Raw genomic sequence first — 15,938 nt, 5'->3', positions numbered from 1 at the left:
ACATGTGGAGATGCTCATTAGTGAACCTGGAACAGTATTTAGTTTGGATTATGTTCATTGTAGAGAAAGCTGCCTCACAGTTGTATGTAGAGCCAAACATGGTCAGGATGTATAGGGCTACTTCACTCAGACCTGGGAAAGCTGTCTCAGGGACGCTGTCTTCAGATTTGAGTGGATATGTTTGTTCAGAACCTTTATGTTTTGTCTCATGATGGTGTTTCACATTGTCACTTTTAATAAGTGTCACAGTTTCTGTACATATGAGACACACTGGTTTAGTGTGAAGTGTGAACAGAAATCAGTCTCCGTCTCACTCGTCTGTTTCTCTCCCTTTCTCCGTCTCACTCGTCTGTTTCTCTCCCTTTGTTTTCTACATGTATCGCTATCTTTTTTTAATGTGTAACTTTAATTCTCTCTCGTGTGTCTTGCTCTGTTGAGTCGCAGTGTTTACTTCAGTAACGCACACACTTGATTGGTCTGTGCGTTTCCACTAACACTACCGTAAAGATTGCAAAAGCTGCTCCTGTAAAAATAGAAGCGCTTCGTCAAGTTTTACATCATAACCTTTTGTAGGTCCGGGTCCGGATTGGACAGCTTCTGGGTCCGGACCTGTTAGTGACCGATTGTGTACATGATCTAATGCTCACTTACTCCTGAGATTACTCTGAGCTGGGAAGCTTTGCAGTACTAAAGCTGTTAAACTTTGAGAAGTGCAAAAAGGAACAATGAGCATCTCATGTCAATCACACAAACTGAATGTTATTATGGAACCGATCACCAAAGGTGTGTTGACTCTGTTCTGCCTTCGTGGATATGAAAAATAAAAAACTGCTCAGAAAACAACATTAGATTTGGGTTAGGGTTTGTTTTAGGGTACTTACTTCATCTTCATACCAAACTGGAGAAAAGAAAGTTTTGTATGTAATATCATGACTCTAACAGTTTTCATGGCAGTTTATACAATAACGTGCCATTTTTGCAATTCCTCCTCAAAATTGCGTCATCGTGGGACAAAAGTTTATCAAAGACATTTGATATTCAAAACCATTCTCCTGTAAACTGCTGGAAAATGCTAAATACAGGATGTGAGGGTGGATCTCAGGAGTACATCTATGTATCTTAACAAAATTACAGCCTGATTTTACCCAAAACATTTTGTGACTATGCCACATAGTGGTCAAGAACTGTAACAACTATCATTCCCTGGAGAACTCTGAAGTGAATGAACACCAACATCTGAAATTCGAGTGCACTTCCTGTCAGCAATTTTAGATTTTGCCAAAAGCTTTTTTTTTTCACAGTTCCTACAAATTATTTCCACTTAACCCCAAAAGAATACTGAGTAGCCCAACTAATCTAAATGGATCACAGTGTCAGGACTCTGCCCGGACTTTGGCCATGTGCCTTTTGTTTATGTTCCTTGTCACGTGTCTGCCCCGCACACGTCCCCCCCCCCCCCGCACACCTGTCCCTCATGTGTCATGATTATTTGTATTATTTAATTGAGCCGCGTTGCCTCGTGCAGAGCGGAATCCGCTGTTGTCCTTGTCTTCTGTTGTCGTCATGTCTGGTTTTGTCTTTGTCCTGTTTCGTGGTTTTTTTAGTTAATAAATCCTGTTTTTGTTTAGCTGTCCTGCATTTGGGTCCGTTTTTATCCCGCGTTTGTGACACACAGAGTCTGTGAGTTAGTGTCCTTGACCACGCAGACCATCACATCACTAATCTATAAAACAATGACGTTGAAAATGCAATATTTTGCTCTCTGCCTGAAAAAATAGACAACATTGAGGATTTATATGATAAAAAAAATGCATGTAACATGAGTATAACAGATACAGTTGAAAAAAAACATAATAAAGACAAACAACTTGAGCAGGGTTTTATTTAAGGAAAGTGTCATACAGCAAATAAAACATTTAGATGAATAATTAATAATTAATAATAATTTATTATGATAAAGATTATTTATCATTAGAACATAGATTTAGAATCATTTCTACACATTTCTACACTCTGTCTTGGCCACAATCTCTCATTTTATATTGTTCTTTTCTAACGTGTGCTGTTACTTTGTGTTGCACATGAACGTGACTGAGAGAGAACGAGGAAATGAAAGATCTTAGGAAACAGAATGTATGTTATTATCTATCATTAAACAGGTTTATTCAAAAATATCTGTGCATATTAATGTTACATTATGATGAATTATGAGTTCATCATCACTGGTACAGTTTTGGTTGATTCATAATGAATTTATTACAGGATAAAATAAAAATTAAAAAAATGTATAAAATTGTGTGTGTGTGTTTATCCCATAGTGTATATGAAAGTCCTGTGCACTTCTCTGTAGGCGTTACGCAGCAGCACGTAGGGGAAACAGTTCTCCAACATATCTTGACTGAGGAATGGAGACTGGTCCACTATCTACAACACACACACACACACACAAATTATTCATGACCTGCACTATGAGGTAAATTAAATACTAGTTAACAAGGAGATGTTAAACATCTAGTATGTTTGTATGTTAGCTGGTTTTAGACATGATCATGGACAGCTGTGTGTAAATGCGATAAAGGAGTAAGCACCATGTCCAGCAGCAGGTAGACCGAGGCTCTGTGTTTGATCTCCACTTTTTCAATGTTCTGTCCAAGCTGCAGTAATGCTGATGACGCAATCTATAAACAAACCATACACCATCAGCAACATTTCTACTTTATCATTGAACTGAATGCTTGATTGTGTGTGTGTGTGTGTGTGTGTGAGCGCCCATGTACCAGCAGGAACTCGCGGAGGTGCTGTTCAATGTTCTTGTTCTGGACAGTGAACATGGCAGCAGCGAGGTGGTTAATGGCGGTAGCGAGACAGTGGATGTTGTTTTGGTGACCTGCAGAAAAAAAAAAACTCAATACAGCTGTCACATGACCCTCCTGCTTACTTCCTGTTTACTAACCCTAGCCTTTACTCTAGTTTGTGTGTTTTCACCTCCTTGTTCCCGGCTGTAGAATGAGTTTGGGTCAATAGCGAGAATGGGCAGTGAAACAGCAGCGAACACCAACAACAGACAAGTCAGTTTATATTCCTCCTCCACTGAGGCGTTGTCTGAACATTCACACAACACACAGGATTAAATTACATCATTAATCAATTTACTTATTAAATGAGAGTGTGTGTCAATGTGACTTACCTGAGCGCATGTTAGCGATGGCAGCAACAAGGGTTGGGTCAATGTCACACTGCACACCAGCAGAACACGCCAGCTCATACACACTCATCAATACCTACACAACAGATCAACACAGCAGAGCTTAACACAGTAGAGTTCTAAAATATTTAAAGCTGCACTAATGATTAAGACTCAGCCTCAAAGATCAAAGTGTGTGTATATATGACCTTGATGTCAGGTTCGTCTGCGTTGATCAGATCTCTCACATACTTGATTGGTCCCATCAGGAATGGACAGTGTTTGTGCATCACCTATATACAAAAAGTTCATAACAATAAAACAAACATACAGTTACACTATGTGTGTGTGTGTGTGTGTTTATGTGTTAGGCTGTAGCTGCTGAACATGTGTCAGACTGATTGAGAGAGCTGAGGACAGAAACACAGTCTGCTCTAAGACACAAACACACACAGCAGTCTCAGGAGTTCACACTGTAATAAACACCAACTCTCAGTAATCACACATCATTATCCAGAAAGGACAAACATGGATACACACACACACACACATACACACAGGCAGGGGTGGAGTTTGTCTAAACAGGGTCAGGTTACACTCAGTTCCACTCTCTGTGAAATGGTTTGAGTGTGAAGCTCAGCACCGTCTGAATGTCTGAGTGAATTTGTTTTAGCTTTAAATACATTTTCACAAACTAATTCACAAATATCACAATACTAATTAATTAATAATGTTGTCCCTTTAAATCCCACAGTTTTTTCCTTACAGTGGACATCATTTATCTCAAGGTGTGTCATGGATGGTATTGACTGTTCCCTGTCTGAACACCATGGGGACGATCTGGCTTTTGTTTTGTGTATTTCCTCTGTTTGCCCTAATCCCTAATCCGTGATTGTCCGTCTTATATATATATATATATATATATAAGACCTGCTGTCTTGTGCTTGTTTTCGGTTTTGTTATCTCAGTTGCTCGGCTTTCCCCAGTGTTTTTCTTGTGTTTGTAGTTTTTTTTCTTAATAAAACCTATTTTTATGTTATCCCAGTATTTGGGTCTGGATTTTCACCTGTAAAGACATCTAATGTTCCTGAAAAGCTGTACATTTTCCATGCACATTTTTATGGATTAAATGATGAATTAGTTTCAGTTGTAAATAATCATGTAACATCACTCTGACTCTGATACGATCTTGAGTGTATAATTATTTCTTTATCCTTTAACACACTGAATTCACTCCATCCATGTGATGTGTGTCCTAGAACCTGAACTGTATCTGTCTGTATATCACTGGATAAAAAATCTATTATATAGTAAAGTATTTATGGTTCAGAGTAATGTTTTACCTCCTCCAGAGCTTCCTGAGTCATGGTGCGAAACGACAGAATCACTCCGATGATGGTCAAACGCTTCAACACATTCTCACACCCTTTACACACAAAATATAATATAATATAATATAACATTTTAGTGGTATATTTATGACATGTTAAATAAACACTATGTTCAGTGTGTTAGTACCTTGTCCTGTAATTAAGCTGGAATGTGTGTGTGTGTGTGTGTGTGTGTGTGAGAGAGAGAGAGAGAGAGAGAGAGAGAGAGAGAGAGAGAGAGAGAGAAAGAGAAAGACTACCTGTGAGTCTCTTTTGAAGGTTGCTTGTAATGTCAGGTTTGTCAAAATTTGCTCGGATCTGCACCAAAATGTCCATGTTCTCAAACACCAGCTTCTGCTCAGAACAACACACACAACACAAAACAACAAAACACACAATAGCACACCAAAACAAATCAGCAAATCATATTAAATACAAAACAAGTTCTTCTTCTACTTCATCTTATTATTATTATTATTATTATTATTATTATTATTATTATTATTATTATTATTATTATTATTATTATTATTATGATGTTTTAAACCTTTAGCTCAGTGATCTGAGACGTGATGTGCCACATCAGGTTCTCTCCAAGAAACTTCATTCCATACGGACCAATCAGCCTTGCCAAAGCACGTAACTCTACACACACATACACAAACCATAAAGTGGTATAAATATGAATTATACATTATTACATTTACATGACATATTAACAGATTTTTTTTTTCAGTTTTGTGCTGTTAATAAATATTTATTGTTTTATTTTGTGAATCCCGAGTGTGTATGATACAGAGTTTGTGTTTATGTCTCTATCTCACCACAGATGTCTGAGTACTCCTCAGCTTTGAGGCTTTGTACATTCTCCACACTGAGATTAATGAAGCAGTGCATTGTGGGACAGTGAGCGATGACCCCGGCACTCGCCTGCCGCAACAAACTCTCCAAAAACCTTCAGCAGAACTCAAATAATTATCATCTTATTATTCAATTCAATTCAAGTTTATTCGTATAGCGCTTTTTACAATGGACATTGTCTCAAAGCAGCTTTACAGAACATCATAGAGCAGAAGATAAACATTATGTTGATATTATCATTTCATTATCCTCTCATTATATATCAACAAAATGTAATGAAAAGTCAAACATAAACTCGGTTAGTGAAGACGTCATAGCAAGTCACACACTCCTGAGGGTGAGAAGGAGCATGTAAGACAGCTTAGTGTAACTAGACCTAATACACACTCCAGCATGTTTACTGTGAGTGAGTTTGTGTGTGTGTTTAGGTTGTGTAGTGATTCTGTATGAGTGTGCATTTAGAGTGTGTACCAGTTTGTGTAGAGCGTGGTGATGGTGTGTGTGCCTTGTGAGTCAAGGGGGTGTGTGTGTTGCAGCAGAACACTCTTCATGACACGGCTGATGTCGATGTTGATGAAGGCGCTCATTGTGTGTAAGCTGGTCATGTACGACTCAATCATCGCCAGCAGCTCCGAGGGACGACAGATCTCACGTGTGTTTGGGTTAAAGTTTACCAAACGTACAATAATCCTGTAGACACACACACACACACACACACACACACACACACACACACACACACACACACACACACAAGAGCACAGTGAGAGCAGTGGTTAACCCTCTCTGCTCCAGAGGGTACTGTATCATGGCTGATCCTGACCTCAAATTCCTTTCATTAAGTTGGATATATGAAAAATAAAATGTAACATAGCAGCTCTAAACACTCGTCCCCTCAGCGGTCTCTCTTTACTCTCTCAGCTCTAAACACTCGTCCCCTCAGCAGTCTCTCTTTACTCTCTCAGCTCTAAACACTCGTCCCCTCAGCAGTCTCTCTTTACTCTCTCAGCTCTAAACACTCGTCCCCTCAGCAGTCTCTCTTTACTCTCTCAGCTCTAAACACTCGTCCCCTCAGCAGTCTCTCTTTATTCTCTCAGCTCTAAACACTCGTCCCCTCAGCAGTCTCTCTTTACTCTCTCAGCTCTAAACACTCGTCCCCTCAGCGGTCTCTCTTTACTCTCTCAGCTCTAAACACTCGTCCCCTCAGCGGTCTCTCTTTATTCTCTCAGCTCTAAACTCTCGTCCCCTCAGCAGTCTCTCTTTATTCTCTCAGCTCTAAACACTCGTCCCCTCAGCAGTCTCTCTTTATTCTCTCAGCTCTAAACACTCGTCCCCTCAGCGGTCTCTCTTTATTCTCTCAGCTCTAAACTCTCGTCCCCTCAGCAGTCTCTCTTTATTCTCTCAGCTCTAAACACTCGTCCCCTCAGCAGTCTCTCTTTATTCTCTCAGCTCTAAACACTCGTCCCCTCAGCAGTCTCTCTTTATTCTCTCAGCTCTAAACACTCGTCCCCATAGCGGTCTCTCTTTATTCTCTCAGCTCTAAACACTCGTCCCCTCAGCGGTCTCTCTTTATTCTCTCAGCTCTAAACACTCGTCCCCTCAGCGGTCTCTCTTTACTCTCTCAGCTCTAAACACTCGTCCCCTCAGCGGTCTCTCTTTATTCTCTCTATTCAAGTTAATAAGAGAAAAATCTCAGCTTGTTACTGAGAACCACACAGAAGTGTAAACTCCTCTGTCCTGAAGATGTGGAGAACTTCAAGTTCCAGCTTCAAATCTGACTGGTACACACAACTCACACTGGAGACTCCTTCAACACAAGTGTGTGTGTGTGTGTGTGTGTGTGTGTGTGTGTGTGTGTGTGTGTGTGTGTGTGTCAGTTTACTTGCTGAGGCGCAGTTCCAGCTGTGTGATAAGGAATTCTGCAGGAACTATGAGGTGTTTAAACACAGTAAACTCTGAACACATACTGTACGAACAGCCGAGTTCAGTCACAGTCAAATGCAGCTTATCCATCCTGTGAACAAAGACAGCAATCATATAATTATCATTGTGTGTGTGTGTGTGTGTGAGTGTGTGTGCATGTGTGTATGAGTGTGTGACTGACGTGGTAATGACAGATCTGTTCTTTCTCTGACTCTCAGCTCCTGGTTTGTTCTTTACTGTCTCTCCTTTCTTTGGTGGAGGTTTTTTCAGCTTCTTATTGTGTGCAGTACTGATGGTCTCAGCACAGTGTTTGGGCAACAACTACACACACACACACACACACAGTTATATGTATGATTTAACATACATGTCTGAATATACTTATATTAATATATGTGATTGTGTACATGTACCTGTTCATGCAGGTTACTGTTTTCAGCTGAAAGCTCCAGAAAAACTGAACATGTCTGATTAGCAATCTTCTCCAGGAACATCACACACAGCCTTAGAGTGTGTTTCTCCATCAGCTCTGACTACACATAGAAATACACTGCAGTTTAAACTACACCTCTTCAGGACGCTATGTGTGTGTGTGTTGTTTGTGTGTGTTAAACACCTCTTCAGGACACAGTGTGTGTGTGCACTGGCTGAAGTGAGAGCAGGTCATTGGGAAGGCCATCAGGAATCTGTGCATTGATGGATCTTCACTGCTCTGAGAGAACAAACGCTCACACACTCGTGGGTAAAAACTAAAACACACACACACACACACACACACACACACAGACACACACACAAAAAAAAACGTAAGTAAAACTTTAGCTATTTTTGCCTCTGTGTGTATGTATTTTTTGGTGTGTGTGTGTGTGTGTGTGTGTGTGTTTGTGTGTGTGTGTGTAGATGTGTGTGTGTACCCAAGTACAGATAGATCGGCCGTTTCATTAAGAAGTTCGTCCAAGTCGTCCATCATTCGAGTGTGAAACTGTGTCAAGTTCATTATTTTTGCGAGATCTGTGTAATCCTTCAGAGCTAAAGGGGCTTTAAAAACACTCGTATATGCCTAATCACACACAAACACACACACACAGAACAGAAACAGGAAGTTGTTTAAGTGGTAATTGTTGGTGTGTGATGATGTTTAAGTGCTCAGTGTCTGTGTGTGTGATGGTGTTTAGGTGGTCAGTATGTGTGTGATGGTGTTTAAGTGGTCAGTGTGTGTGTGTGTGATGGTGTTTAAGTGGTCAGTGTGTGTGTGTGATGGTGTTTAAGTGGTCTGTGTGTGTGATGGTGTTTAAGTGGTCAGTATGTGTGTGATGGTGTTTAAGTGCTCAGTATGTGTGTGTGATGGTGTTTATGTGGTCAGTATGTGTGTGTGATGGTGTTTCGGTGGTCAGTATGTGTGTGATGGTGTTTAAGTGCTCAGTATGTGTGTGTGATGGTGTTTAAGTGGTCTGTGTGTGTGTGTGATGGTGTTTAAGTGGTCTGTGTGTGTGTGTGTGTGTGTGTGTGTGTGTGTGTGTGTGTGTGTGTGTGTGATGGTGTTTAAGTGGTATGCTTCAGATACCTGTAAACGTAACCAGTCAAGTCTGAGAGCTTTAAAATCCAGTTCATCACCGCACTCCACTGCAGATTACACAAAAACATTAAGAAATAAAAAAATGAAAATAACAAACTGGGTATTTGGACATTTTAATCATTTTAAATGTAAATATACTGTAAAAGGATAAAACTTGCACTGTTTGAGTGTCAGTGTGCTCAGTTCCGAGACAAATGATGTCATGAGCACTGATTCCTCCTCAGGACACACAACAATGCTCTGAAAATCATCAACATTTATAAGTGTGTAACAGAATATAGTGTGATTATAAATAATTAATCTTCTATAGCTGTACAACATCTAGTCAAAAGGTGCTAAGTGGGTTGAAATGACCTTCAGAACCAGAATCAAGGTCATTTCTGGCTTCATTTGCGTTTTCCCTTTAAGTGTAGAGAATCCATGACAAGTTATTCAGACTAATATGAGATTAGAGAACAGACTGTACTTCTTATCCAAGTGAGAACAGCAGCAGTGTGTGATTCTATACTTAATCCATTTTACACACCTGTACATTCTACACATTATTACCTGTATAGTGTCATTGATTATGAGAGCATCAAAGCGAGAGAGATACTGTAGATGGTAACGCTGAATAACTGAGTTATAACGCTGCAGAAGAGCTTGAAGCTTCTCCATGTAGAACAGCAGCTCAGCTATCAGACTGCAGGGACACATTCATATTTACATATTCATCATGTACAGGTCGATTAACAGTACAGGAGTAAAACATCTTCAGCTTAAAATATTGCTTTAGATATTGTGTAGAGAACAAATAATAGAATAACAAAAATATTTTTGTTGTAATAAAGAAATTTTAAATATTGTTGGCAGACAAGAGAAATGATGACATTTTATCTAACAATTTAGAATGTGTAATTAGAGAATGAGACATTTTAAAGACATTCTTGTTTTATTCTGCTCGCACTCACGCGTCAGTATAATCCTCAGGAGTTTTAGTTTTAGGGACATTTTCATGATGACGCACCAACCAGCAAATTTCATCACGTGAGAATGACAGAGCCATAAACACAAACAAGACCTGAGAGAGAAAAGAGAGAAAAGGAGGAGATAAGCATAACTGCGTGAATTTGTTTTAAAAGAAATTTTGTTTAAAATCATTACATTAATAACTAAATATATTTAATATAGTAGTAAGAACAGATTTCACACTGGAAAGAAATGAAACCTTTGGTCCAAGCAGAGCTGGTTGATCCTCCAACACTTTTGTCAGCTCCTTTAAAGCGTTTCTCAGGAAGTGTCGTTTCTCCCGATGAATCGGTCCACTGCACAGTTTAACACAGAACCCAGTCTTTATTTCTGTTCACTGATTAATACATAAATATGAACAACATGAATCAATAACTTACCAGTTAGCCGTTGCATGTTCTTTACACTCTTTGATATCAGCAATTCGTTTACTGTATCTAAGGAAAGAAAAAGAAATCTTCTCTTAGTATTTACTGCTCTGATCACAATCAGACTCAGAAGCACTTTCCTGACAAATAATTTTCACTCAGGAATTGGTTTTGGTGCCAGTGTGAAAAATTTAACAATAAATCATCAACAAATCAAAACAGACAGTTTTCAAAAATGACAAGAAGCAAAGTTTCAAAAAACAAAGTCTTAATTAACAAGTAGTGCAATGTTGTTAGCAAGGGGCTGCACATTACTTCTGCCTTTTTGTGAAATTTACAAGAAGTAAAACAAGCATTTATTCTGGTATTAAGGCCTTTAGTTTTAGTTAATCCTTGTGTTTTTTTCTTCTTCTATGGACACATGATACACAGTAAAGAAGTTAAAATAAACACTTATTACATAACTAGTGTAAAACAAAAAAGAGCAAAATTAGCAAACACAATAAATAATGAATGTCTAGTCTGTGAAAAGACCACAGAAAACTGTGAGCCAGAACTGACCCTTGAACTGAGCTCTCACCCTTTGATGGAGTCAAAATGCTCCTCTGACAGTTTGTGGACATTAATAACTTCGTCTCTGATGAGTGTGATGTAAAAACCGCTGCGTAGAGCCATTTTCCACAAATCCAGAGATGCAGCATTTGAGGCCAGACTGCTGTGGCACAACAGGAATCCCACTGAAACACACACACACACACACACACACACACACACACACACACACACACACACACACACACACACACACACACACACACACACACACACAGACATTATTAATCACTAATTGTAAGGACTCTGCCCGGACTCTGGCCACGTGCATCTGTTTATGTTTCTCGTCACGTGTCTGCCCCGCCTTCGTCTGCTCCTCCCCGTCATCACACCTGATCCTTATTGCGTCATTGTCTTCTTGTATTTAACTGTGCCGCCTTGCTTCGTGCAGCGCGGCATCTATTGTGATTTGTCCTGTCTAGTCTGCGTCCTGTTTCATGTTTTCAGTTATTAAACCCTATTTTGATTTATGCTATCCTGCGTTTGGGTCCGCTCTGTTTCCCGTCGTTACACTAATCACCATTCATTATGTGTACTGGTGATCTACAGAGAACATAAAGTGATTCACTGAAACTAAGACCATAAAAATGTTTCCACAAAAAATAAAGAAGATAAAAAAGTTATATTAAAAACAAAGTACAATAACCATCCTGATTAACAATTACAGTCATCTGGAGTTACCAAACCGATTTAGAGAAGCTTGGATTTAAATCTGATGTGATTTTTTTTTAATAATACACAATGTAAAAAGATGTATTATAAAGAACACACTTACTAATGATCCAACGCTCCATCACCTCCACAGATAAATATTCACATGCCATCTGTGACACACACACGCACGCACACACACACACACACACACACACACACACACACACACACATAAACCATGTCACTGGTCTTGGGGTTAATCAGTACTTTATTAAAATATGATAAAGAGAAGTAATGAACCGTGTCACTAGTCTCAGGGTTAATCATGGCTGCTGGTGTGTTGATGATGCTCAGAAGTTGAGCGCTGCGCCATTGCTCCACCTGCAGGTTCCTCCGAGGATAAACAAACTGCAGTGACAGCAGAGCTTCTGTCACTGACTAACACACACACACACACACACACACACACACACGGTCACATTTTTGAAACGTGTTTAAGGGAAGGACAGAATTAATATATAGATTTATTAACGAGCACTGTTATGGTGATGGATTTGTGTGTCTGTTTGTGTGTGTGTGAGTCTGTGTGTGTGTGTGTGTGTGTGTGTGTGCATGGGCGTCGGAAGCAAAAAAAAGTGGGTGTGTCCTGTCCCACCCACATATAATGGTTCCGACGCCCATAGATATCAGGAAGCAGGAACGTGGTCAATGCTGTAGGTAAAACACGGAATGGAGTTTAATTTATTAGGGCATCAAGCAGAATGGATTCGACTGGAGGCGCTATGAAAAGGGAACAGACATATGCGCTGAATAGAGCCGGTAAAAGTGGGTGGGTCCAATATTATTGGTCTTAAAAAAAAAGTGGGTGGGTCCTGTCCCACCGACATATAATGGTTCTGTCTGTTTGTGTGTGTTTGCGTGTGTGTGTGTGTGTGTTAGTGTGTGTTTGTGTGTGTGTTTGTGTGTCTGTTTGTGTGTGTGTGTTTGTGTGTGTGTGTTAGTGTGTGTTTGTGTCTGTGTTTGTGTGTCTGTTTGTGTGTGTGTGTTTGTGTGTGTGTTTGTGTGTCTGTTTGTGTGTCTGTGTGTGTGTGTGTGTTTGTGTGTGTGTGTGTGTGTTTGTGTGTGTGTTTGTGTGTCTGTTTGTGTGTGTGTGTGTTAGTGTGTGTTAGTGTGTGTTTGTGTGTGTGTTTGTGTGTGTGTGTTTGTGTGTGTGTGTGTTTGTGTGTGTGTGTGTTTGTGTGTCTGTTTGTGTGTGTGTGTGTGTGTGTGTACTTACCTTGGTGTGTGGTCCGAACTCCTCAGTGAGTTTTTTTAGAGGATTTTCGTACTCAATGATTGTTTGCCCGAGGCGAGGAAACGACGGGTCGCTGCACAAAACGTATTAAATAAAGAATCAGACATCAGTCTCACAAACATCACCTGCTTTTGCTTTCCACAGGAAGCTTTTATTGTCTATTCCTTTGTGTGTAATGAACGAACCTGCTGCCATTTGAGAGCTCGTATGCGCAGTTGTAGCTGCCGATCAGAGCTTTTCTGTCATCGATGCGCGATAACAATAAAATGACTGAAGCGTAGGTGATGATCAGGTCCAGGTAATTCTTAGTGAAGTCAAAGTTCACGGCCTGAAACAGTTTATTTATTAGAATAATGATAGAATAGCAGCGTTATTGAGTGCTTTAAGAAAATCCTCTGTATCACTCACGATGTTAAAGAAGCACTGACAGGCGTCGATGGTGTTCAGGAGCTCATAAACATGGTCCTTAAATAAAACAAATAAATGCGCATTTATCAACATATTTAGTGATGAATTAAAGGAATAAGACACATAATAATCTATTATGTAATCTGTAGTGTTAAAAAGAACAAACAATATCACAACAATTACAAATCTTTATTTGTACAAATCAAAATGTCAAAAAATTCTAAATTTTTTTAATGTTCTATAAAATTTTTAGTGTTTTTATTTTTATTTTTATAAAAGCTGAATAGCAAATAAATAATCTTACCCTGAACTCCATGACATCGATAAAAGAATCATAAAAATTACTGAGAGTTTCCAGGATGGCTGATTTCTGTTTCTGAACACTGCTGAGCTGCTGCTGTAGTGTGACATTAAACACATGAACAAATTCAGCAAAACAACATAAAACAATTCAACACTTATAAACTCAGCTTTAAAATGAATGACAATGTTCTCAACTACAGTCCATAATTGTGTGTGTTTGTGTGTGTGTCTGTGTCTTACTGTAAGTTACCATATGTATGTGTGTGTCTGTGTGCCTTACTGTATGTTACTGTATGTATGTGTGTGAGTGTTTGTGTTTCTGTCTTACTGTATGTTACCGTATGTATGTGTGTGTCTGTGTGTGTGCCTTACTGTATGTTACTGTATGTATGTGTGTGTGTCTGTGTGTGTGCCTTACTGTATGTTACTGTATGTATGTGTGTGTGTTTTTGTGTTTCTGTCTTACTGTATGTTACTGTATGTATGTGTGTGTCTGTGTGTGTGTCTTAGTGTATGTTACAATATGTGTGTGTCTTACTGTATGTTACTGCTTGCATGTGTGTGTGTTTGTGTGTTTCTGTCATACTGTATGTTACCGTATGTATGTGTTTGTGTATTACTGTATGTTGCTCTGTGTGTGTATTACTATATGTTACTGTGTGTGATGTGTGTGTGTGTATTACTGTATGTTTCTTTGTGTGCGTGTGTGTGTCTGCATGGTACTGCATGTGTGTATTACTGTATGTTTCTGTGTTTGTATGTGTGTGTTACGTGTGAAAATTACACTTCCTCCTCTGAAGTCGATGTTCGGAAATTTCCTGTTGATGAATTTTATTGCAGGTTCCATTGATTTATCGGTGAGAAAAGCAGGCCGTCGTTTCGGATCCGCACACGTCTTAAAGGAGAAATGTTCATTTTAGGTCACTGTTAATAACACAGGGCTGTTATAAAAAAGAAAAATAAAAAAAAAAATCAAGTCCTTTAGTTTGTCCTCTAGTCAGGATCACAACCAGCCGTGTGGTGGAGTGGTGATTAGCAGCTCACTGGTCTTGGATAAGCAGTTTACTGGATGGTTCTGGAAACTCTGTGATGTTTTATAAGTATGTGTTTATAAAATCATGCTCAATCTCTTTATCTCAGAATCCCAGCATGTCACTTCATTATCAACTGCCTCAAGAGTGGAGCCACACACACACACACACACTGTCTACCCCTGCTAACCTACTTACACTACAACTTGGCTGATTTTACGTATGCTTATAAAGAAAATAAAGTTAAGTTAATGAATGTTTATTAAGTGAACAGTGTCCTGACCCGTAGTTAATCTTTATTCTCAGTCTGCTTCCAAAATGTTAAAATATTTAATAAAGAAGCTGAGAGTAAATGGTGTTTCTACATTGTAATAAATGACAGAAGCTTCGGAGTGATTCCACTTTAAATAGCATTGTAAAGTTTTAAACTTTTACTTTACACAATAACTGAATTCTTACTTTGTGTGCTGAAGTAGAGTTTTATTTTATTCTGTTTCTGTTTGGAAACAGGAAGCTGTGAGTGCAGACACTGACACACCAAAATCCACCATGATGGACTGCATCATATTTAACACAACAGTACACAAATTCACATATTTCTAAATTCACACATTTTGCATTTTGCGTTAAATGGTGATTCCTGCACACTACATAATGAGAGAGAGAGAGAGCGAGAGAGAGAGAGAGAGAGAGTGTGTGTGTGTGTGTGTGTGTGTGTGTGTGTGTGTGTGTGTGTGTGTGTGTGGTTTATGCTGAGCGGCTGGTTTCCTGTTTGCACTTCCTTTTTGATTCTCTGTTCTGAATTATAACAAACTGTTTATAGAATTTATCACATAAAGACGTATAAATGCATTTATTTTACTCACACACTTAGTACAGCACTGATATACAGAGCAAATGAGATCCCATTATAAAGATTGCTTTTAATAAGCTAACATTTATAAATGATAAAGATGGTATAAGCTATTTAATTCAACAATCTTCATTAAATATTCAATAATAATGCAAAGCATTGATTAGAAACAAAGTGTTTAATGTTTAATAAATAGACAAAATCACAAATTAAAACACTATGAGAAGATTTTACTTTCTGTCATGTTCCTGTTTTGTGGGGCGTTGTCTTTGCAAGAACATTTCTATATATTTTTATAATTTTTTTAATAATACTAATCAATATACAATATTTCTGACCTTTTTGATGTGATTCATGCGGATTAACACTCCTCTTCCTCGCTCATTTAGAACCACCAGTTTCTCTGCCAGTTTTAGTTGGTAAGCCATGATCGACACAGTCATGCAGAAACACACACACACACACACACACACACACACACACACACGATGGA

The 15,938-nt window shown here is 38.9% G+C and overlaps 1 protein-coding gene across 2 annotated transcripts in view; it reads right to left on the bottom strand.

Moving 5' to 3' along the window:
• The window catches only part of nckap1l (NCK associated protein 1 like), a 131,663-nt gene extending 115,725 nt beyond the window's left edge, over positions 1 to 15,938 (bottom strand). Inside the window, exons 1-31 of one of the 2 annotated variants that reach the window (XM_060858321.1) lie at positions 15,784 to 15,938; positions 14,346 to 14,456; positions 13,563 to 13,655; positions 13,259 to 13,315; positions 13,036 to 13,178; positions 12,833 to 12,923; positions 11,857 to 11,994; positions 11,678 to 11,726; positions 10,871 to 11,027; positions 10,303 to 10,359; positions 10,122 to 10,218; positions 9,865 to 9,974; positions 9,464 to 9,596; positions 9,073 to 9,154; positions 8,903 to 8,961; positions 8,253 to 8,398; positions 7,955 to 8,087; positions 7,752 to 7,871; positions 7,520 to 7,659; positions 7,298 to 7,429; positions 5,887 to 6,105; positions 5,379 to 5,509; positions 5,102 to 5,199; positions 4,815 to 4,908; positions 4,528 to 4,610; positions 3,394 to 3,477; positions 3,188 to 3,281; positions 2,986 to 3,102; positions 2,778 to 2,887; positions 2,589 to 2,678; positions 2,308 to 2,424 (exon numbers count right to left, since the gene is read on the bottom strand). In XM_060858321.1, the coding sequence (XP_060714304.1) occupies positions 2,308 to 2,424; positions 2,589 to 2,678; positions 2,778 to 2,887; positions 2,986 to 3,102; positions 3,188 to 3,281; positions 3,394 to 3,477; positions 4,528 to 4,610; positions 4,815 to 4,908; positions 5,102 to 5,199; positions 5,379 to 5,509; positions 5,887 to 6,105; positions 7,298 to 7,429; positions 7,520 to 7,659; positions 7,752 to 7,871; positions 7,955 to 8,087; positions 8,253 to 8,398; positions 8,903 to 8,961; positions 9,073 to 9,154; positions 9,464 to 9,596; positions 9,865 to 9,974; positions 10,122 to 10,218; positions 10,303 to 10,359; positions 10,871 to 11,027; positions 11,678 to 11,726; positions 11,857 to 11,994; positions 12,833 to 12,923; positions 13,036 to 13,178; positions 13,259 to 13,315; positions 13,563 to 13,655; positions 14,346 to 14,456; positions 15,784 to 15,888 (3,390 nt within the window). In that variant the 5' untranslated portion in view covers positions 15,889 to 15,938. Of the gene's footprint in view, positions 1 to 1,854; positions 2,425 to 2,588; positions 2,679 to 2,777; positions 2,888 to 2,985; positions 3,103 to 3,187; positions 3,282 to 3,393; positions 3,478 to 4,527; positions 4,611 to 4,814; positions 4,909 to 5,101; positions 5,200 to 5,378; positions 5,510 to 5,886; positions 6,106 to 7,297; positions 7,430 to 7,519; positions 7,660 to 7,751; positions 7,872 to 7,954; positions 8,088 to 8,252; positions 8,399 to 8,902; positions 8,962 to 9,072; positions 9,155 to 9,463; positions 9,597 to 9,864; positions 9,975 to 10,121; positions 10,219 to 10,302; positions 10,360 to 10,870; positions 11,028 to 11,677; positions 11,727 to 11,856; positions 11,995 to 12,832; positions 12,924 to 13,035; positions 13,179 to 13,258; positions 13,316 to 13,562; positions 13,656 to 14,345; positions 14,457 to 15,783 lie in introns of those variants that run through there. The other variant, XM_060858320.1, reaches the window with a different exon arrangement.

This window comes from Tachysurus vachellii, chromosome 22, assembly GCF_030014155.1.
Source record: "Tachysurus vachellii isolate PV-2020 chromosome 22, HZAU_Pvac_v1, whole genome shotgun sequence".
NCBI lineage: Eukaryota > Metazoa > Chordata > Actinopteri > Siluriformes > Bagridae > Tachysurus > Tachysurus vachellii.
This window is presented reverse-complemented; position numbering and strand designations above follow the sequence as displayed.